The sequence below is a fragment of the Lagenorhynchus albirostris genome, chromosome 13, assembly GCF_949774975.1.
Source record: "Lagenorhynchus albirostris chromosome 13, mLagAlb1.1, whole genome shotgun sequence".
Taxonomy (NCBI): Eukaryota; Metazoa; Chordata; class Mammalia; order Artiodactyla; family Delphinidae; genus Lagenorhynchus; species Lagenorhynchus albirostris.
The window spans coordinates 64,683,299-64,706,865 of record NC_083107.1 but is presented as its reverse complement, the minus strand read 5'-3'; the positions used below and the strand labels follow the sequence as shown (position 1 = coordinate 64,706,865).

Sequence of the window (23,567 nt, the reverse complement as noted above, 5' to 3'; positions counted from 1 at the left end):
TCACCATCATCATCGAGATAGAAATTCTTGCCATTTGGGCTCTCAAGGTTCAACAAATGGGTACAAGTGATTATTCTCTGCTGGGTCCTTTGTGGACACTATCACTGATCCTCACAAAAGTACCCTATGGAGAAAATGAGAGCTTAAGCACACAAGCCAAGGTCAGGTTGCTAAGCACTGGAATGGGAAGTCAATGCCAGGCACTCTAAGGCCTCCTTCTTCCCTTTGGTGCTGACTCAAGTTCTCCTGAAGATTTGCACTGAAGTTTAGCCCAATATCCACAGTGAAGATCTAAGAAAGGCCTTTCAGCAGCTCCTCATTGCTTTTCTGGCCAAGTGTAGTGTCCCTGTTCAGCACCCCAGGGCTTTCCTGATCTGGCCCCTGCCTATCTCTCCAATGTCATCCCCCCACCCTCCCAGCACCCCTGAGCCCCTCACGTCTCCTGTTTCTCTCCAGACTGGTGTTAAAAAGAGTTCCTGTGTTCCTCTCTGGACCGGGAGGCCCTGGAGGAGGCTTGTCGTCGTGGCATCTCCAGGGCCTGGCAGGTGTTCCCTGCACCCCCCTTCCCAAGTGTTTTGACTGCACGCACTTGATCTTGGCGTGGGCCCGGGTGCTGAGGACAAGCCGGAGGAAGAGTTCCTTCTCGTAGCGCGGGATGTCATCGCAGTACACAGCCTCCCCAGAGGCCTGCAGGGCCGCGGCCAGGTGGGGCAGGGGCCGGCCCACCATGTCCTCCTCAGACTGACCCTTGGGCACCTCCTGGAACAACATGGCCACCAATCAGGCTGAGCTGCAGAGACACTGTTCCCCTAGAGGCCCCAGGGAGCCACGGAGAGCTTCAGGCCAAAGCAAATGTGAGGAGTGAGAATGGAGGAGGCAGGCGGGGAACAGGGTGAAAGAAACAGAAGGCAGGTAAGAAGGCATTGAGAAGAGTGGTCACAGTATCACTATACAGTCAGCCACGGGCATCCGCCCAGGACGCCCCATGGATACCCACATCTGCAGATGCTCAGGTCCCTTATATAAAATGGGGCAGTACAGTCGGCCCTCTGTATCCATGGGCTCCACATCCACAGATGACGGCTGACTATATGCAGGAGCAAACAAAACAAGGAACCTAAATGTCCATTTGTTGAGAGTTGCGTAAATAAACTACGCTATGCTCACAGGATGGAATAACACACAACTGTCAAAAGATAGTTTTGAAGAATGTTAATTAGAAGGAAAGAATGCTCATGCTAAGTGTAAAAGCAGGACATACAACATTGTATGTGTGGGTAATGATTCAAAATTCTGTGGAAAAATGTTATAAATATAGTACAGATATGTCCATATATGCATAGGAAAAAATGGAAAGAAGTATACAAACATATAATAATGATTTTCTCTTGGAGGTGAGATTTGGGGTGATTTTTATCTTCTTATGTTTTTCCATATTTTTCAAAATGTTCTAAAATGTATTCAGTTTATAATAAAACACTGTTTTGCGTGTTTTTTCAAAGTAATAATAATGATGGCTAGTAGTTATTGAGAGTTTACTATATACAAGGAACTACCTAAGCTATTCACTTTTATTAACCCATTGAATCCTCAAAACCATGCTGTGAAACAGGGGCCCTCATTAGCCACATTTGCAACTGGGCACAATTAACTTGCCCAAGAGGCACCGAGAGAAAGTAACTTGTCCAAGGTTACACAGTTATGTGATAGCAGAGTTTGGATTCAAGTGCTGGCAGTCAGGCCCAGAGTTTATGCTTTGGACCATTACAATCTAGAGCAGGGGTCTACAAATCATCAACAATGGGCCAAATCTGGCCCACTCCCTGTTTTTGTTTTGTTTTTTTGTTTTGTTTTGTTTTGTTTTGCGGTACACGGGCCTCTCACTGTTGTGGCCTCTCCCGTTGCGGAGCACAGGCTCCAGACACGCAGGCCCAGAGGCCACGGCTCACGGGCCCAGCCGCTCCGCGGCATGTGGGATCTTCCCGGACCGGGGCACGAACCCGCGTCCCCTGCATCGGCAGGCGGACTCTCAACCACTGCGCCACCAGGGAAGCCCCACTCCCTGGTTTTACAAATAAAGTTTTACTGGTGCATAGCCACACGCATTCATTTATATATTGCCTCTTGCTTCTTTTGTGCTGCAGTGATGGAGTTGAGGAATTGCAGCAGAGACTATGAGGCCCACAAAAATCCAAAACATTTACAGCTGACCCTTTAACTAATACCTCTCAAAAAATTACTGTTGATATACACAGGGTTTTAAAAATTTTGTTTAGTTTACATGCTCAAGAGACCTCCTAGCTTTGCACATTAGCCCTGCAGAGGAACTAGAAAAAAACAAAATGGGGAAAAAATGCTTTTTAAGGAGCAGGTGAAGATGAGAGGAATCCCAAGAGAGAAATTTAGGTGAGCAAGGGGGGAAATGGCTGCATTCACATTAATATAATTCCCATTTCCTTCACTAGACATTTATGTACAACGGTAAGGAGCTTTAAGCACCCACATACAATGTGAGTCGGTCACTCACCAATGGTCAGCACCATCTGAGGTGCCCTGCAAGGGCCACTGATATTAGCCACATACAGTCTGTACTCACTTGGAAGAGCTGGATGTTGGCCGGAGGGTCTTTGTGAAAGAGTAAGGTGGCGCTGGAATAGGTGGGGTCCAGTTTACCACACTTCTGTGGAGACAAGATAACAGAGGTGATCATGACTATTTCTATCATTGGTCCCATCCTTGGTTGTTCCCAAGTGGTAAAAGTAACAACTTTCTCATCTCCTCATTTACACTCCTGGTACTGGCTGGATCTATCTCAACATCCGAACGTGGGCTCTGACAGCTTCTCTTTCCCCACCCCTGCACCCTACTTCCTCTGACACACCAAACCAAAGTTTCCCTCCTTCCTGTATTTATGCATGTTGCTTTCTCTGTTGGGAATATCCCTCTCCCTCAGTCTTCCTGGAAAAGTCATCCTTTTTCTCCTCAATTCTGTGGGAAATATTTAGTGGTAGGGGAAATTCTCATAGTATCATCTCAACAAAATTAAGGGGAACGTGAAGCTCTCTATGCAGTATGACATCCAATCTATTCAGAAAATGATATATCCAGATCAAAAGATAGGAAGATGATAGATATATAGATAGACAGATGGAAGGACAGATAGAAAGAGAGAGAGACATTGAGCAGACAAATAGGATGACAGACAGATGGACAGATAAACATAGGAAAAAAGATGAGAGAAATAAGGAAAAATATTAGCAGTGGCTTTATCTAAGATCTGAGAGTAATTTTAATTTTTTCTTTATACATTTCTGTATTTTCTAAAGTTTTCCACAAATTTATTACTTACATAATCAGAAAAAATTAACTATTACAAATGTTTATAAAAAGGGATCTCACTCTGCTGCACCCACAGCTGTGAAGCCTTCTCTCCTTTGTGCCCCACCCCCCACTCCATCTCCTCAGTTGTCACACCAGGCTGACCTTTATTGATCCTGTTCTCTCCCACACTAGGCTCTCCGCTGCCACCCCTAGTGCACACAGTACAATCTTATGATGTAACAGGTGCAAAATAAATACTTGCTGGCAAACCCATCTCAGGAGTTAAGACTCTACCTCAACTAGCATCCTCTCCTGGATGTGCATCTCCCCTGGCTGTAGTAGCCCCACCTCACGTTCTCATCACATCACATTCCCATTCTAACTACACAACCACAGCTGTATCAGCTACACTGCTGGAAGGATCATCTGGTCTACCCGCCCCCAGATTTTTATAGCTAAGACATAGAAAGAGTGGTGACCTACTCAAGTTCTCACCTAAGGTAATGACACAGCCAGGACAAGAACCCACATCCCCGACTCCCAGCCCAGTGCTCTGCCTCTCAGCCACCCAGTTGGCTCCCATCTCCGTGTGGCTCCTTAGGCTGTGTCCCTGGTCCCTGCTCCTCTGTCCTTAGACATCCAGAGGAGAGGAACGTTTACCACCTGGTCCACGGCACTCTCCTACCCCGGCCAGCTTCCCAGATCCCTAAACACAAGTGCAGCAGGAAGTCTTTGCCTTGCCCAGGCCCCAAACTCACATCTTCTGAGTCCTCTTTGCCCAGCTTCTGCAACACTGTCAGGTAGAACTTGAAGAAGAAGCTGAGGGTGAGGGTGCGCCGGAACTCAATCATGCCACCTGGGGCGTCTGGGGACAAGGGCAACTCCTCCACCAGGCCTGCACACACGTCCTGCAGCAGCTTCTCATTCCAGAACCTGCCAGAGAGCAGGCTGTGTGAGAGCACTCCCACCCAGCTCTCAGAATCCATTGTGTGAGTGGTTTGCACAGGGCCTTAGAGTCATGAACCTCAGCTCAAAATGTGGCTCAGATACTTACAGTTATGTGACTTTAGGCAAGTTACTGAACCTCCTTGAGCCTCAGTTTTCTCTTTTTTAAAGATAGATACAATTTTTTTAAAGACCACAAAAATAATAATAGGTAAATAATAGGTAAATCTATTGAGTTCCTATAATGTACTAGGTAATGTCCCAAGTGATTTATATGAAATGTCGTTTTCAATTTAAATTAAAAGGTATAGTCGGGAAAATTTTCATACTCATTTTACCAACGAGAAAACTGAGACATGGAAAAATTAAGTAACTTGACTGATATTACCCATCTGTTAAGTATTGGAGCCAGGAATTGGAACCAAGGAACCAAACTCCAAAGTTAAGCTTTATCTATCCATATGGTTATTGTGAGGATTACATAGGACAGTGCCAGCAAAGTGCTTGGTACAACTGCTGCCATATAGTAGCCATAGTAATAGCAGTTGCTATAATAATAGTGTAGCAGCAGTAACAGTAATAGTAGCAATAGCAATAGTAGCAGCAGCAATACCAGTAGTAGTAATACTAACAGGAATACTAACAGTGACAGAAGCAGTAATAGTAGTAGTGAAAGCAATAGTAATAGTAGTAGAAGCAGAAGTAATAACAGAAATAGGAGAAGCACCAGTAGTAATAGCAAGAGCACCAGTGATACTACTGGTAGTAGAAGCAGCAGCAGCAGCAGTAGTGATACTATTAGTAGTAACAGTGGCAGCAGCAGTGCTAGTTGCAACAGTAATAGTTGTAGTAGCAGTAACAGTAGTGGTAACAGCAATAATAATAGCATTAATAGTAGCATCTTTAAAAGTAGCAGCAGCAGTAACCCCAGTAGTAGTAATACTAGGAGTAACAGCAATAATAGTATATTAGTAGTAGAAGAGACAGCAGTGGTAGTAGCAGCTATAATAGTGGCGGTAGCCACAATAGTAATATTAGTCATAGTAGTGATAGCAATAGGAATAACAGTAATGGTAGTAGGAGAACAGCAGTAATAATAGTAGCAGAAATAATATGAGTAGCACAGCTGTAGCAATTGGAGTAGTAGAAGCAGCAGCAGTAGTAGCAATAGTAACGGTAGTTGTAGCTGCAGCAATAGGTAGTAATAGTATTAGTAATAGCCGCAGTAGTAGCAATGCGAATAGTAGTACAGCAGCAGCAACACAATTAATAGTAATACCACCAGTGGCAGCAGAAATCACAGTAGTAGTCGTAGAAGCAGCTACAGTAGTAACAGTAGTAGCAGCAATGGTAATACTGCTGGTTGCCATAGTAGTAGCAGCAGCAGTGATAATATCAGTAGCACCAGGAGCAGTTTTATTTTGCCGTTAGCTCTTACTTCAATAGCTGTTTCTGCGTGGTCTTGAGGGCTGAGATCGTTCTGTCTGCCATTCCACCATAGCAAAGGGCCAGCTCCTTTACCTGCGCGGCTCCTGGCTGGAACAGGACTCTCATGCCACAGGTCACCTTGGCTATGTCATCTTCTCTGCGGGAGGCCTGCTTGAATGCTGAGAAAAACTCACCCTGAAAATCACAGAAGAAGACCTGTTTCCTCCCTTGTTTTGCAAGGACTGCAAAGTGAGCCTGAAGCAGGGACACAGGTGGGGTGAGGTGGTGAGACCATCACAGAGCAGCCAACAGCTGGTGGTAGAGGTCAACGATCGGGACATGACTGCCACCTTTCAGGAGAAGTTCCAGATAATGTTCCTGGAAGCTGGGAAAGGGCCAGGATTTCTGCCTATCAGTCTGGAAAATGGGAAATCAGGGACACAGGGGAACTGGGTGCTCTCAACCAAAGAGCAGGAGGGGACAAGGTGCTTTCACGAAGGCTCCTGAGAGACTGCCGCAGCCCCACCACGGCTTCCCCATCCTGGTGCCTGGTATCATGTCCACCCGGCCTCCCCAGAGCTGTTCTGAAGCCTTCACTGGCCTGACCACCTCTCAAGCAGGTACAGTGTGATGCCAAAGGGTGTTTGAGACCCAGCATCAGATGGAGGTGTTTGTGGCTTCTGCAGATGCTCTCCCTGCCTTGTGTCTCCTACCAGTCTACTGGCTATGGTTAGAAATCTTGCTTCCTGAAAGAAAGACTCACTATGAAACAGTAGCTGCCTTTGTGCTTTGAACATACATTTCCCCCGGATCCAACCAATCTCTGTCATTGGAGATAGGAGGAGAGCGTGAGTTACTTTCCAGGTAAGAACCAGCTGTTTCAGGTTCTGCTCGAGGTGTGAACTCACCCTGGCACCACAAGTTCTGATGAATGTCAAAGGTGGGAGGTTTAAGGAAAGGTTTATTGGAGAAGCAAGGAGGCCCACTGTTGAGGTTCAAAATGGCCCCAGGCTTTTGTTGAAGAAGCCATGGAGACCCCTCCTAATGAGAAAGCTTGTCTAGATTTCTGATGTCTAACATGGCCCTGGGGCAATCAGCCCAGAGCTTGAACTCGGTTCTGGAACAGAGGTTCCAGCCGCTCACTCCCAGGACTGTGCTCGTCCACGGCAACATTTTTCCCGGGGTTCATGCAGCGTCAGCATCAGGTCATCAGCTGTTCTTTCTTGAGAAAGACCTAATTCTGGGTATTAAAACCTCTTTTCATTTATAAAATGTTTTTGTTAATGCCCCTACCTGGCAAAATAAAAACTGGGCAGTGCTATGCCTGTTTCCTCTTCCTTTCCCCACCTCATAATTAAAAAAAAAAATAAAAATCTACTGATCTGTGAAATACAAAAACTCTGGGAATCCCTGTTCAAAACGGTCTATAAGGACAGGCTGGAAAATCATTAAGAAACCACTACAGGGATATAACTGCTTTAATTTAATTAGTATTCTCATGAAGGAGGTCAAAATCAGCAAGGGCAAAACACGCCTTGTAACACTCGCTAAAGCACAAGCTCTGGTAAACCCTTAATACTCTCCTTTACAGCTGGTTCCTGGCTCTCACAGATCACTTTTCTAAAAGGCCCACTGTGGAATGTGTAGGACAAAACCACACCAGCTCAAGACACCACAGGCCCCAAGGAACAAGAGCAAGGCGGCCAGAGGAGCCCAGACCTGCCCCAACAAGCCAGAAAACCCTCTCGTGAAGCAGAAATCCATCCAAGACAACACAGGGCAAGGTCAGGGAAAAAGCACCTTGTCAAGCCCAAGGTCAGCACGTGAGGACCTGACTCACAGGTAGCTTCTCTACCCAGCATGCAAACTCCACACTTCATCATACGAAAACTGGGGCAGGGATACTCCACAACTAGATGTGTTCTTGGAACTATGTCACTAGCACTAGCTGGTGATCTCCACCAGCTCCTGGATATCTTCCAGGAACCTTATGAATTCTTTCTTTTCAGTCTTCGCAATAACCTGCACAGTCAGTAACATGGGCCCATTTTACAGATGAGGAAATTGGGGCTCAGAAAGATGAATGACTCACTCAGGATCACACATCTACCTCTCTGGTTTCATTGATTATGCCCTGTGCCCCCATATTACTCAGAGAGTAATATGGTTGGTTAAAGGCAATGTTCAGAGACAAGAACATCAATGTTCAAGTAAAGAGATGCTAAGTTTGGCTCCCGAGGCAGGCTCTGGTCTCCCTGTCTGGAGCCTGGCAGGAGTAGGGGTGATTCAGGATGTTTCTGACAGCATCTCACCTCCCTGCTGTAGGGGATCTCAATGGAGAGCAGTATCTCCTCTGGACCTAGCAGGGTCTTTCTGTAGCCAGGGAAGAAGGTGTGATCCATCCGAACCGTTCTTCTGGTGCCTGTACAGAGGCAAGACAGAGAGGGACCAATGTGAGGAAAGCATAAGACAGACCACCAGTGGAATTCTCCATCCTGGTCTCTGATGCCCACAGTCAGAGGCAGTGGCTGGTACAACGGGGGCCAAGGTGCTCCATTTGAAATCCTTAAGCACTGGTGTGCTGGTGACTGTTTAACAATCAGTTCTTTGAGAAAAAACCCTGATTCAAAGCATTTGCTAGTTTATGTGGTATAGATACTCCTACCACAGCCAATGTAAAGCTAAAAGAGCAGCATCGCTCAGTGTGATGTTGGAAGGAGGGTAGCAAAGAGTTGACACAGCAGCCCTGCCCTCCTCTGAAAGTCCTGCTTACAAGGTTGGCCACTAGCTATCCTCTGGGACCTTGGATTTCAGGAGAGTTCCCACCATTCCCTGATAAGAACGGCTCACTGGGCCTGAAATGTTTGTACACATCATATGGTTTATGCTGAACACCTGACTTTCCTCCTGGGAGTCTGGACTTCTGGTACGTGCCAGGCAGAGTTCCATGACCAGCCCCCAGTAAAAGCCCTGGGTGCTGAGTCTCTAACGAGTGTCCCTGGTAGACTACCCTTCACATGTGTTGTCACAGCTCAACTTACTACTGGGGAGATTGAGCATGTCCTGTGTGACTCCCCTGGGCGGAGGCCCTGGAAGCTTGTGCCTGGTTTCCTCTGCCCCATGCATCTTTTCCGTTTGCTGATTTTGCTTTCTATCCTCCTGCTGTAATAAGTCATAGCCATGAGTAAGACTCTACGCTGAGTCCTGTGAGGCTTCCTTGACCTCCTAAGAGTCATCAAACCCAGAGGTGGTCTTGGGGACCCTCCAACAAGGAAAGATGGACAGGAATACACCCATATGCAGCATTTCCCTCTACAAATATAATAAATGGAAATAACCTCAAGGGCAGAGACAACTGTAAAATGAAATAAAATAATTGGGAAATGGTGAATGTTGAGTACTTATTACCTTTGTTTTGTTTTTTTACATCATTATTGGAGTATAACTGCTTGACAATGGCGTGTTAGTTTCTGCTTTATAACAAAGTGAATCATCTATACATATACATATATCCCCATATCTCCTCCCTCTTGCATCTCCCTCCCACCCTCTCTATCCCACCCCTCTAGGTGGTCACAAAGCACCGAGCTGATCTCCCTGTGCTATGCGGCTGCTTCCCACTAGCTACCTATTTTACATTTGGTAGTGTATATAAGTCCATTACCTTTGTTTTTAAATATACTTTATTTCATTGTAAGGTTATATAGTTTAAGTTTTAATAGCTGCCATGTTTAACAAACGTTCAGGTTCTCTGAAAACCCAGCAATCAGCTGTGGTGAGCAGTGTACTCTGGCCCCAGCACACACCACTAAGTAAGGCATCTGGCTGACAGGTCCTGTTGTGAATTCTTAATAAAGTGATGGTCCAGCTCTCCTGGTCCCCAACCTGGGTACATCTCCCTTTGCAGCTGCCAGAGATCCAAACTTTAGGACAGCTGCATCATTGAACTTTGGGCTCTGCTTCTCCAGAAAGTGACCTACCTTGTGAGACTCCACCCCATCCCCAGCCCTCTTTCCTGACCACTGTATGAGGCAGCTCACCTCTGGACACGATGGTCAGCTTGGTCCCACTGGCCATGAACACAGGGTTGAGGTCGGAGATGGGGCTGGCTGTGATGATGTTCCCTCCAATGCACTAGGACAAGTAGAGAGCGCGTGTGAGAGAGCCCACCCCAGGAAAGCCCTGCTCACACAGCCGGCTCCCGAACACACAGAAGGTGGGGGACACCTGCTGAAGGGAGAGCCCTGAGGTTCTCCACCCCTGTGGAGACACAGGATCAGCACAGTAAGAACTTGGGCATTCGGGCAACATGCAAGAGATTCCAGTGCCTGGGGTTGGCTCTCAGCTCTGAAATTTACCTGTTGGTAAACCGGGATCAGCCCCTTTAAATTGTTTGTTTGATCGATTTCACCCAAACTCTTTCTGAAAGGGTTGATGTGGTTTATCACAGAGGCCATAGCGATTTAGTAAAAGAGAAATAAAAGGTAAAGATCAAGGAAAATGAGGAGGAAGCCTTAAGGATGAACAGTGTGTTCTAACTGAGCTTCCTTGGCAAAGAATGTAAGGAGAATCAGACACAAGGTTCCTATTATTAGAAAAGAGGAAGAGAACCAGTTGTTCCAGGGAAAAAAAAAAAAATCCTTCCCAGAAGTAGATTGCATCTGAGCTTGGGAACTCAGCAGAGTTTTCTGGGTTTATGTCTCCTTATCTGTAATCAAAGGAGACAGGTGCCTGGCGTAGGGTGATGAGAATGGGAGTAGGTTGTTTTGCTTTGTTTTTTGTTCTAATTTAAAACAACAACAGCAGTGGAATGGGAGGGCCAGCTTTTCTCCCAACTCCATCAACAACTGTGAGACTGAAATGGCGCCAGGTGTGAGAACGCCGTCTGCAAACCCAGAATCTGGGGGCTAGTCTGAAGACTTATTACAAACAGTCAAGAGGTGGGCCTCTCCCTCCTCTCAGGGGGTCTACCTCTGGTTCTCTCCCCAGCTCTGATAGGCAGTCCCCCTTCCTATTTCGGCTTCTCCCTAACTTATCTCTCATTCACCTGCTGGCAGCCTTGGCCAAGTCCAGGAAGAGGGGGGCAGGTGGCTCCAACCCCAGGGGTAAAGACTGAGTCACAGCGTGGGTGCTTCCAAGGGTGGCCCGCAGGCCACCTTCATCAGAAACACCTGTGGGGCTTGTTAAAACCTGACCCGTGGGCTCCACTCCAGACCTGCCGTCAGACGCTCTGAGGGTGGGGCCCAGGAATCTGCATTTTCAACAAACACCCCAGGCAATTCTAAGCACTTAAGTTTGACACCCATTGGGTCTGCAGCAGAGTCCAGACTAGCGCCCCTCGCCTTGCGATGAAAACGTGCATCCTGGGCCCCTAAATAGGGACTCACCGCCACAGACTTGACCTGCTTCCCGGCAAACCAGCGCAGCTGCTGCAGGACGCCTCTGAACACCTCTGTTTTCTGGGTGGGAAGCTTAGCAACCGCATCGAGCAGGGTCTTTTCCACAGAGTTCAGGGGGCAAGCGGCTCCGAAGGAGATACCTGGGAACACACGCTCGGAATGACAGCGATCCCCGTCACAGCTCGGAAAGCACTTCCGTACACAGCAGCCCCACTAAGGCTAAACCAGGACGCACATCCTTATATGGATGAGGAAATTAAGGCCCAGAGAGGTCAAGTGACCTACCCAATGCCACACAGCTAATAAAAGAGCCAGGACTCAACCCCAGGCCTGCTGACCCTACAACCAGAGTGCTCGTTTCTCTAAACCAGTGGTTCTCAACTCAATAAAATCAGATCTCTGAGGGTGAAGTCTTGGCATTTTTTTTAAAAAGCACCCCAAAACTCCCCCCACCTACCCCCTATTTCCATGAGCGATTCTAACATGCAGCCAGGATAGAGAACAACTACGGAGAATCCCAAGCCCCTTGCCCGCTGGCTCCTACCATGGATGCCCCAAGGAGGAGGGCACTGAGGGTGCCCGCCTTCCCCATGCAGGGCGGCTCCCAAAAATGCAGGCGGCAGCGGGAGCCAAAGAGGAGTCTTTCCTGGCACTCGCCATCCCCCCGCATGACCCACCTCCAGCGTCCCAGCCCCTCTGTGGGCTCAGGCAAACTTCCCCTTACCCTCCAGTCCATGCTCCACTGAATTCAGCTCAGGGATCCAGGTTGGGCAGATGATCACAGGAAACAGCTGATTCTTAAACTTCATCTCAATGCCTGAAGAGAAACAAGAAGCCTCAGGTTATAGGTCTGTTGTTTGTCACCAGGGCATTTTCCCCCACCACTGCACACAGGACGGAGGACATATTCACGATCATAACATGCTCCGTGGGTGACTTGGGGGTGATTGGGGTGCAGTGGACAAGATGTGAGAATAAGTGCAGTTTCCGCACAATCAGCCTGAAAGCTATGTCTTTCCCTCTCAAAAAAACCCATCGGAATTCAAATAAGATGAACTCGAATTCGTGTGTGTGGTGTGTGTGTGTGCGTGTGCGTGTGCGCATATGTGCGTGTTTAATCACAATACTAGAAAAAGGGCATGAAAATAAGTCAGGAACGCTTGTAAGCACTTTACATATTTTAACTCAATCCTCACAATAACACTATGAAATACTGTGACTTTCTCTATTTATAGATGAAGAAACTGAGGCACAAGGAGGTTAAGTTTCTTGCCCAAATTACACAGCTAAGAATGGGCATATTTCAGCACCGGAGCAATTATTAGAATTGGGATGTAATAGTAATATGATATGAAAGTCTAACATTCAGACAAAACAGGAAAATTGACTGAGGGAGAAAACTTCAAATTGGCCTCCCGGTCCCCAATATCTGTCTGAGTTCTTAAGGTGCATGGCTTGGTGGGACTGAATGTCTGTGTCTGGTTTCTGTCCTTCCGGTGAATCAAGTAAGAAACCTCTGCGAACAGACCTGCTTCTGTTCCTCAGACCCAGTTAGCACAGCACCTCTCCCAGCCCCGCCCACAGGGCTGTAGATGGAAAAGGGTAAGAAGGAAATGTCTGTGCACCAACGCCCCCCCCGCCCCTTTCCGGTGCTGTTGAGGGTCTCTGAAGGGAGGTGCAGGCTTTGAGGAGTCTGGCCTGTTTGAACATCAGCTCGTAGGGCAAAGAATGCAGATGGAGGCACTAAGTGGCTCATTTTGATAAGGGGTTCTCTATGACCCACTTCCCCCGACATCATGGCAGTAGGTGGTTACACTGTGCGGAGTGTGTGTGAGGGAGGGAGGTAGAGCTGTGGTTCTCCATGACCCACCTCCCCCGACGTCATGGCGGTAAGTGGTTACACTGTGTGGAGTGCGTGTGAGGGAGGAGGTAGAGCTGTGGCATGGTCTTAAGCAATTATTTCTAACTTGGAGCTTATAATATCTTTGTGAATGCCTTTCTCTTAGAATCTAACTGAGCCCAGGACATTGTGTGACTCGTGGCGAGGAACATGTCATATACCCAAGGACCCCAAATATTCTTCCAGCCTGTCATTCTCCACCTTAATTCATGGGACCCTGGGCCCTTGGGTCATGGCTACACAGGCGAGCCATTGTGGTCATATCACCTGAGGCACGTCTCACAGGCCACCCTGCCATCCTGATGTGTCACATTACTGCAGCAGGGGACTCTGCACAGCACCTGTGCTCACAAGGGTGGCCCAGCTCAGCACTTCACCAGCACAGACCTGAGCCAGGCCCTCCTCTCTGTGGCTGAAGAACCAACCAGAACCCAGGGCTTGGGGGGTCCCTCCAGAGCCAGAGCCAGGAGTCCCCCACAAGCTGGACTTGGCTGCTTAAAAGCATGTCAAGTTCCCCCAAACCAGGGTTCCTCTGAGGCAGACCTCGGCTGTGCTACCATCCTCTCCTTGGATCCCCACTGGGCTTGGGTCCAGCCAAGTGGAAACGGGCCAGGCCAGGTTTATAAATGGATGGAGACGAGCAGGGACCTGGGCACCTCTGCTCCTGTGTCTTCAAGGACCAAGCCCGAGAGCTGCACATCTCGTGTCTCCTTGACCTGTTCACGTACTGCGGGCCTCAGGTCCCAGGTGGTGGTACCACACGGCAGGTGGCCACACTCATGGGCAACACAGCACAGTCACACTTGGACATCTCCTCTCCCTAGCCTTACCACATCACCCCCAGAAAAGGGAGGGCAAGAGAGTGACCTTTATGGAACCCCTAGTGTCAGTCAGGCACCGGCCCAGACACGTAAGCTACGTTGCTCCCTCCGCCTTTAGACTGGGAGACACTGAAGGGAAGGGGTCTGGTCCAGGTGATCTGGGTACCCCTGGCTCTCCCAGAGTACCCAGCGCAGAGCAGGCTCCCTGTCAGTGCTTACGGAGAACAGTCAGCAAGGAGTTCAGTTAGTACTCAGGACAACCCTTAGAGGAGGTGTTACTACTCCACATATGAAATGGGGAAGTGAGGGCAAAAGAGGACACACAGAGGACACACAGCCACAGGGGCTGAACTGGGCAGACTGGCCCAGGGCCACCCCGCGCCCTTACCAATCTCCGTGTTCCCCACCACCAGCTTGGCCTCAGGGTACTGCGCTTTGAGGTCCAGCAGCTCGTTCAGGGCCGAGGCCTGGATCCAGGTCACACGCTCCCCTTCAAAACGCAGCTGCTTCAGCGGAATGTCTTTCAGCCTCTGGAAAATGAAGTTTTCTTACTGTGCTGCCTCTTCCTCCCCACTGCCATTCCCAGGGCCATTGCTTTAAGTTTGCAAGGGGATCAACTCTACTATGGATTTGTTTAATACTGAATTCAGATGGAAAACGCACGTCAGGGGAGAAGGGAGGGAGGACACCACGTATCGAGGCAGGAATTACGTTGCAGCTCTTTTATAGACATTATGTCACTTAGTCTTCAGAAGATCTCAGTGAAGGAGGCACTGTTAGTCTCATCTTTTACAGGTGAAGGAGGAAGCTGAGGATCAAGGTTATGTGACCTGCCGAAGGTCACTGTCTCCAGGAGGTACGGGAGGCGGATCCGAAGGGAAGGCAATGGAAGGTTGGCTCTAGAGCATGAGGGGTGATGCGGGGCTGAGAGAGAAAACCCCCAAATCAAACTGATGGTTTTTCAAGGTTTCACAGAGAAAGATATGCTGGCGGTCTGCTGCAAAGCCGTTCTTTCTGGCCTGTTGAATTCCTAAAGCAGCCTTCGTGAGCTCGCCACCCCCTGAGAAATCTGCACTTGAGAAGCCTTGAGAGTGGCTTGATTATTATTATTATTTTGGTCATGATGTTGGAGTGAAGGAGCAGAATCATCAAGGTGAGAAAGTAGGCGTGAGAGGTGTCCTTAAGACATGGCTGCAGGCCATGGACTGTGTCCTTTGAACACAGCTCTCTTTGTTTGTTTGTTTCGTATATGAATGGACTGCTAACAGAAAGAAGAATGGCTTGCTTGAGGGCTTATACATGAGATTTAGCCAGGAGGTCACCAAATACTTCTGGAGCTCCTGTTACTGTACACAGTGTGCCAAAGGGATCCACTCCCTCAGAGTGACACGTGTGAGAAGGAGAGAAGTGTGGGTCCCTGTGGGAGTATGTGGCACAGGAACTTGACGTTTGGGTGTCAGAGAAAGGAAGGGAAATTCAGGCTGAAACCTACAGGACAAGGAGGACACAAAGGCCCCAGTGGGTACGAGTGGGACCCAACAGGTCTCTAGGGGCTCATGGGGCATCACCTACCAGCAACTCTGGGGGGAAGATGGGTTCCTGGGTGGGATCCAGGGGCATGAATTCCTCTGGGTTGAATAAAGATGGCGAGAGAGTGACCTGCTGGAAAAGGGGACAGATGAGTGATACACTGTCCCCTCCTTTAAAATGCCCCACAGGGCTGGCCTAGCCCTCTGTCCAAGCGAGCTCATCCACAGACCCCAGCAGGCTGGTGGAGGAGCTGGTATCTCCTGGGAAGAAGGGACAAGGAGGTCTTGACAGAGGTTCCAGGGCTAATGTACACATTCACCACCCTCGTGGCTGGGGCGTAACCGTTTCCTCTTCCAGCCACCACTGCCCAGAGTGTGGAGAGAGCCCACTGGCTCCTTTGATCTGAGGTTGGCCCTCAGGCTTCCAGGCTGAAAAGGATCCACTTACCTCGTGGTCTTTCTTCTGGTTCATGCAGCAGTTTGGGTTGTTCCCATTTACTCCACAGCATCCACCATCCTAGAGAGATGACCAACATTCACACAAAGATATTTGCAAAGAGTTTTCACAGAAGCTAAAGAACCTAGATGATTACTATCAAATGAAATCTGGGGGCTTCCCTGGTGGTGCAGTGGTTGAGAGTCCACCTGTTGATGCGGGGGACACGGGTTCGGGCCTTGGTCCGGGAAGATCCCACATGCCGCGGAGCGGCTGGGCCCGTGAGCCATGGCCGCTGAGCCTGTGCGTCCGGAGCCTGTGCTCCACAATGGGAGAGGCCACAACAGTGAGATGCCCATGTACGCAAAAAAAAAAAAAAAAAAGAAATCTGGGTATGATACCTATTCCAGCATCAAAAGGAACAGCAGATACCCCACCCCATCCCACTTGCCTCTGCAGAGGAAAGGCCTCTGCTTTAACTACTTTCACTTCGTTAACATAGATTAAATAACTTGAGAATAAACAAACAGGACATCTCCTGGAAACAGCAGGGATATTTAATTATGAGAAAATTTCTCCATAAAAGCTAGTCCTATTTTATCAAATCATCTCTTTGTGCCCACATTCCTCTTCAGTACTGCTTCCTGAGGAGGCCTTCGTTCCCCGACCAGGGATCGAAACTGTGTCCCCTGCAGGGGAAGCACAGAGTCTTAACCACTGGACCACTAGGGAAGCCCCTCATGCCTCTACTTCTAAACCATCAAGTTCTATGGGAATGGGCTGGGCGCCTCCCAGGCTGGAGTCTTTCGGGGGCTGCTGCCAAAGACGTTCAGGACCAGCGGTGTGCCCGGCCAGTGTGCCTGATGGCCTTCCCACGCCTTCTCAAGCACTTCTCGCCAGAAAGCTCACTCTTTATTCCTCACTGCAGGCCTGTTCTGGAGGATATGTACAGGTCTGATGACTCATCACCTATGGGGAAAGGACTTGCTCAGGACCTCTTGGGGTGCCAATGGCGGAGCACAGAATAGAGCCCAGATTGCTACCTCCCAAAACCAATGCACTGAAGGTGGGAAAGGGTGTGTTCACCTGACTCATCTAGCCCAAGGAGGCAGGAGTCTCAGCTCAGAGCCCCAGCAGACACTACAGAATCATGGAGTTGTGCTAAGAGGCAGAAGTGGGGGAACTCCCAGGCATAGACCTAGACACATTTCCAGGGCAGCTATTCCTGGGGGAGCAGGCTGGGAGTAGCCCTTCCTTACGTGAATCATGGAAGACACCATTCACGCCGACATTTCCCAAAGGGTGAGTCACCACCCACCAGTGTCCCCGAGGAAGTTCTCAGAGGGCCAAGGAGGCCGAAGGTGTAGCCTCTGAGAACGTGCGAGCACTGTCAGACTTGCCTCCACCCCCCTGCACGTGCTGCCCTGCGTGCAGACCTCTCTTGCATTCACTGCTTTGCCACTGGATCTCAGAGCGGCTCGGTCTATCTTACACCGCCACACCACCACCTTGCCCTTCCCCTCTGAATCTGGACAGAACGGAGAGGGCCTCTTCGCATCTCTCTTTTTGGAGGAGTGATGTGGAAAATTACCAGGCCCTGCGTACAGGAATACAACAGCCTCCCTCACCTGGTCCTTGTGGGGAAGGATATATTTCGCAAAAGTGGATTATTCAGATAATGAAAGTGTCAGCACTTTCTTACTTAGATCTTTTTCCTTGATAATTCATTGATGTGTTTATGACATAAATTACTGTAACGTACAATAATGTGTCACTGCCCTCAAGGCCTACTGCGGTTAGATAAGGCTAGGGTTTTTCCCCAGAGAGATTTCCACTTTTCTCAGTAGGCTAAAACTGCTGGGCTTATTTTTACGGTTCCCCCATTTCCTTCCTTGCTGCTAGGTGAATGTTGTCATTTCCTGCTGTGAACAGGCTGCCTCGCTATAGCATGCTCTTCTCACCCTCTTCCGGTGTGTGCTATGGCCATGAAAACTAGATAGATGAGCTTTTTAGAACTGTGTGTAAGGTAACAATTAAAAGGCTCTGAATAAAGGCCTTGGGGGCCTCCAAGGAGTAACATGCATGAGCTTCTGAGCACATTCTGTGAGCCAGTCATTTTGCCTGCTTGGAGGACCCAGCTCTACTCTGCTCTACACTGCCAGGCAGCTGGAGTGAAGGGGGTGCAGCTCACCTCCTCCCATGGTGTCACAATAGACTCAGGAACTGTGTAAATGATGATAAAACTCTGACCCACAGAAGGAGTATAATTGTCAGCTACACTCAAAAGCCCTTCTCTCTGGAGAAACTAGGAGAGCTGGTCAGATTGTATTTCTTTGAGAAGCCTCCTATGAAATAAGTACATGCACAAGATTAACAATCCCTGGTTCTCAGGGAAGCCTAAGCAATACATGAAGATCAAATATGGGTAATGGAAAAAATGTACCAGCATCATAATTTATGTTGCCATTTACTGAAAATGTCAGGTGTGCCAGGCATTGTCCTAAGAGCTTTACAAGAAGTCCTTTCCACAAGCACTGTAAGGTAGGTATTATTACAATCCCCATTTTAGAAACAAGGAAATTTGCCCACTATCATGCATCAGTTAAGTGATGGAATGGGATTTGAACCCAGGTCTGCAGATTCTGAATCTAAGCTTTCAATCATTTTCATTTAAATCTGTACCTCCTGGTTCCTCATCATCAACAGCATTCACCAGGATGTGGCATTTTCCATCCTTAGAGGCTCCATCTCCATCTCCACCCTTTTGGACTATTTGGACACAACACTCCTTTTTGTACTGTACCAACTCTAACAGTCAGTGAAAGGCACAGGAGTCTGTGACTCTCCCCTTAACCCAGAATCAAATTGAGACGAGACAGTTTGATTGGAGTCAGAATCAACTTGACCCAGCTGGGAAATCAGGTAAAATCTGGGGAGATTAAGCCAAGAAAGGAGAAGCCAGCCCTCCGTCCTCCTTGCCAGATGACAGGTGTGTGTCTGCATTTATGTAACCGATGCCCATGCAGCCCAGCTGTGGTTTCTCACGCAGAGGAATATGAACACTACAGGGGTTCGCACACCGTCTGAAGATCTAATTAGCAGTTTCATAAGCCCAGCAGAGTGCCAGCTGCAGAAAGCAGCGGGGGCAGGAAAGGAGGAGGGACTCGAGTGCTGAGTCAGGCTGGGTTGTTATTAAATGCCACGTTCAGCACCTGTGCCAGGGGCTGAGCATGCCGGTCACCAAGGAAGGATGCCAAGCCCGAAGGCCCTGGAGGAAATTAGCTCTTAGGCAGCATGCCCCTTCCAGTAACCAGTTCTCCAGGCCTTCCCTGGAAGAAAAGTCTCCGTGCTATTGATGAGAACCACCACCTCCCTCCAACTCCCAGAATAAGAACAGCACAGCCCAACGCCCTTGCCAGGTACCTGCGGCAGAAGGACCCGCCAGCTGGCCACATGATCATTTTTCTCTGTAACCCAGAGGCCCATGGCATCCCTCCCAGCTGTGATTCCTGAGTATTGCTGCTTCAGGAGCAGGGCCACTGCTGTCCCAGGGCCCCAACTTACCTTGGCGAAAGTCCGGAAGCCCTGGAGGATGGGTCTGTAGCCTGTACAACGGCACAGGTTTCCTGTGGGCCAAGGAAAAAGCTGCAGTGTCAGCGCAGGCCCCGGAGCAGCTAAGGGGTTTGTGGCTTTGCTCCCAGCTCAGTTAAATGCTCTCTTTACATATTCTATTTTCTTTGCTTGGAATGACCCTCCTCCTGCTTGTACCCCTGACTTCAAAACATCTACCACTTCTTCCAGGAAGCCTTGCTAGAATGCCTAGACTGAATCAGGTGCTCCTCCTAAGTCCTCCCATGGTGCCTAGTCATAGCTTTATCAGTGAGCTTATCAAACTACATTATAAGCTCTCTTCCCCTTCAGAGTACAACCTCCTTGAGAGGAGGGACTGTGTCTTTCATCCCTGTGTCCCCTGTACCCTGTATTGTGCCTGACATATGATAGGACTTCATATAACTGACTGAATAAATGATGCATTAAAATGGATTGAATGAATCAATTCAGAGGAACAGATACCAGGCCCAACCATCTGGGCCCATTCACAGAAGGCAAAGTGGGAAGCCAGTCCCTGCTCAAGGCTTAGAGTCATGGCCTCCTTCCTCATAGGTGGCCCTTGCCCTGCAGAACCCTGCTCTGAGGAAGCAGCAAGGGAAGACGCCATGTCATTAGCTTCTGTGCGGTTTCCCAGACGATCTCCTCCCACTCCGGCCACTCATGGCTACCCCATCCTAGCACGGGGTGAGAGCAGAAGACACCTCAGGAAGATGAACACTAAGGCAGGAGACCCCAGAAGGTCTCCAAACCACCCAAGTGTTCTTCCAATTAAGAAAGCACCACCCTTCCAGTCAATCGTAACCAACATGGTGGGATGGCCTGAGCCTTTCCCTCAAAAGGCGGTGCCTGGAACTCCTACTCCACGCCTGGCATCCACTCTGGCCCTGCCCTGCCCTCCTCAGAGCCCCACTTGCCACTCCACCTCCCAGGTCCTGCCTCAAGGCCCATACCCTGGAAGGCATCCTCGATCTCCTCAACAGTGGGCTCGGGCTGGTTCCGAAGCAGCGTGTACATGCTCATGACGATGCCGGGGGTGCAGAACCCACACTGGGAGCCGTGGCTTTTGGCGATTCTCTCCTAAAAGGGGCAGATGACGTAGACACCTGTGTTGCAGAACCCTCCCAGGCTCCCTCGCGACTCAGCTGGAGCCAGCCCATGTCGACAGGCAGCGTAGGGTAGCAGGCCGCGTGAAGTCAAATCGTAGTGCTGCCACTTCCCAGCTGTGACCTTGGCCAGTTACCAAGCCTCACTAAGCCTTGTCTATATGTTTAGGACCATCCTAGCACTTAGAGGATTCAGTGAGATCATTCACATAAAACTCTTAACATCATCCATGGCATAGAGGAAGGAGTCAACCCATGGGAGTTATTAATAGGACAGCCCCCTCAAAGAACAACGACTGTTAAAGCCAGAGGGGCTTCTCACCCTTCATTCCCTTCAACAGAGAGAGGAGGAAGCCGGCTCAGAGATTTAAGACATGTATGCAAGATCACACATGGTGAATGCTAGAGCTGTGTCAGGTTCTTCTAACTACACGACCCCACAATCCAAAATCAACCAAATGAATGCATTTTATTCCAAATTAGAATGCTGCTGTATTCTTATGTGAAGGCAATCCTTGAAGTCCAACGGGTGGGGACTTAAGAATTGGGAAATGTGTGATAGAGAATTCACTAAAAGCACTGAATGTCACAGAATTTTCATTCAAACCTGCAAGATTTTTATTACAAGGAGATTCTCCTCATCTACACTATTTTTTAATCTCTGGGAATCTCTCTTGGAACTTACATTACGTAAAATTGCTAGAATGTTGTATCCCCAGTGCCTAGCATGGCTAGTCATTCATTTGACAGATATTTACTGAGAAACTATTATGTACCAGGAGTGGTAAAGGCACTGGGGACAGAGAGTGAAGAAGAGAGATGAGGTTCCTGGTCTCATGAAGCTCATATCCTAGTAGGGGAAATACTGACAAAAACAAAGAAGAAAATTTGAGGTGGAGGTCAGTGCTCTGTAGAGAATTAGTACAAGAGGACATGACCCAGACTGACTAGTGGCTATTTGGAGTGGTTAGAAAAGCCACTCTGAAAAAGTGACCTTCCAGTTGAACTTAATGACGTAATTTGGAGCAGGGAAGGGTGTATCCCAGGCAGAGGGAACAGCGAGTGCAAAGGCTCTGAGCACAGACAGTGTGAAAGTCTGATGCGCTAGAGCTGCTGAAAGGCCGGGGTGGATGGAATCCTGGGACAAGGGATGTCAGCTGGGGGAACAGGCAGCAGCCAGTCCATGCAGCTCTTCATAAACCAGGGTTAGGGATCCGGATGGTTATTCTGGGTGTGATGACGAGAGGGCTTTAAGGGGAATTTCAGCAGGGCTTGATATGATCGAATTCGTGTTTTTAAAGAATCACTGTAGCTGCTGGGCAGGGAATAGCTGTAGGGGCAAGAGAAGAAACAGGGGAACAGGACACTAAAGTGGCCTAGGCAAGAGGGGATAGTGACTTGAACCAAATATTAATGGGGGAAACAGAGGAAAAAAATGAAGATTTCATTGTAAAGTTTGGAGGTAGAGTAGTTACTACTTCTGGATGGATTGGGTGTGGTGTATCAGAGAAAGAATCACAGGTGACTCCTAGATTTTTATCTTGAGCAATTGGGTGGATGCTTTTGCCACTGACTCAGACGGAGGAAGACCAGGGAAGAAAGAAGTTGGGGGGAAAATAGCGTTTTGTTAAGTTTGAGAGTAGACATCCATCTAGCGATTTAAGTAGGCAGCTGGAAAGAGGAGTCTGGTCTCTGAGGAGAGGTCGAAACTGAAGATACAAAGATGATGCATTCACGTGTAGATGGCATTAAACTCACCTCAGGAGAGTGTGAAGGCGGAGAAGAGATGGGGCCCAGGCCAGAGCCCAGGGTGCTGCAGCAATTAGGCACTGAGCCGAGGAAGAGCTGTACATGGTGCAAGCATGGAGGTAGGAGGAAAATGAGGGAAGTGTGGTGTCGTAGAAGCCAAGAGAAAAACATAAATGGACAAGAGGAAGTGGAATCTACAGCTTATTTGGAGCCAAAAGAAGTACATCAGGAATAAGGATCTATTCCATCGGAAAGAGAGGGTTTTCGCCTCATTGTACGGATACAATCCCTGTGTTTAAACGGTTCATTCTTTCTTTCATCTATGTTTCAAAGAAAAGTACAAGCCCTCATTAATCTTCTCACATCCGCTGCAGGTTGGACAAGTTCAGTAATCTGCCCTTTTCCTGCCTAGGAAGCAAAGACATGGCAGTGAAGCAATACCACCCCACCGCGCTCTGACCCCACATGACTGGCCCAAGATGCTCCCTCCAGGGAGTATAATTAGTTTGCTAATTATACGTAGTTTGCTAATATGTAATTAGTTTGTATAGTATAATTATAATATATAATAGTATAATTAGTTTGCTAATTATATAACCGGCGATCCTGACTCCAGACTCACATAAGGGGCACAAGGGTGGCAGGATCTGAATGACACAGTCAAGGGAAGATTAAGAAAAGGGCCTGGCTCAGGCACCTTCCATGATGCAATCTCCTAAGGACCTCCTGCCTCAGTTTCCCTAAACGTAAGCACCAGGAACAGTGGCTTTTCCTTCCCACTGTGCTCTGCTCCCACATGGGCTCCATTCCACCTTGTCTACGAGCATCCTTTCTCTCTCCACAAACCCCTCAGACTACTGCCCACTCCTCCCCAAAGTGTTCCCAATTTCGCTTCATCCTCAGGTGCCTGGTACCATCAGGGAGAAAGCACTGGTCAGACACCCACGTGTCTCTGTTCTCTGACTCAGCCCTTGCTAACCTCCACTTTAATGAGCCCATGTCTGTAGGATCCATGGGTGAAAGGTGAGAGGTGCAATGAAATTACCACTGGAGGGAGCAGGGAGTAGGTGGGCTTTTTATCAAGGGGCGCAGAGCATTTGGAATCTTCAGTCTGAGACGGCAAGGGGGCTTCCTAAGCAGGCTCGGGCACAAGGTGAGGAAGTCCCCCTGCCCCTCCTCCTCCAGCTCTGACACAGCTGGACTTACCAGCCGCCAGATCCAGTTGACCTCTTGGTTCCCATGGGGCATGCAATGTCACCATCCACCCAGACACAGGAGGGAGCTCCAGGCTCGGGTGCCTCCACTCCCTGCCTCACAGCCACCC

At 48.8% G+C, this 23,567-nt stretch overlaps 1 protein-coding gene across 5 annotated transcripts in view; it reads right to left on the bottom strand.

Moving 5' to 3' along the window:
* Positions 1–23,567, bottom strand: part of XDH (xanthine dehydrogenase) — a 60,713-nt gene that overhangs the window by 27,313 nt on the left and 9,833 nt on the right. Inside the window, exons 5-17 of one of the 5 annotated variants that reach the window (XM_060169259.1) lie at positions 20,342–20,468; positions 19,344–19,405; positions 15,792–15,860; positions 15,387–15,473; positions 14,203–14,344; positions 11,818–11,910; positions 11,082–11,233; positions 9,735–9,828; positions 8,007–8,116; positions 5,705–5,889; positions 4,080–4,254; positions 2,597–2,680; positions 590–759 (exon numbers count right to left, since the gene is read on the bottom strand). In XM_060169259.1, the coding sequence (XP_060025242.1) occupies positions 590–759; positions 2,597–2,680; positions 4,080–4,254; positions 5,705–5,889; positions 8,007–8,116; positions 9,735–9,828; positions 11,082–11,233; positions 11,818–11,910; positions 14,203–14,344; positions 15,387–15,473; positions 15,792–15,860; positions 19,344–19,405; positions 20,342–20,468 (1,550 nt within the window). Of the gene's footprint in view, positions 1–589; positions 760–2,596; positions 2,681–4,079; positions 4,255–5,704; positions 5,890–8,006; positions 8,117–9,734; positions 9,829–11,081; positions 11,234–11,817; positions 11,911–14,202; positions 14,345–15,386; positions 15,477–15,791; positions 15,861–18,461; positions 18,533–19,343; positions 19,406–20,341; positions 20,548–23,567 lie in introns of those variants that run through there. The other 4 variants (XM_060169261.1, XM_060169260.1, XM_060169264.1 and 1 more) reach the window with 4 other exon arrangements.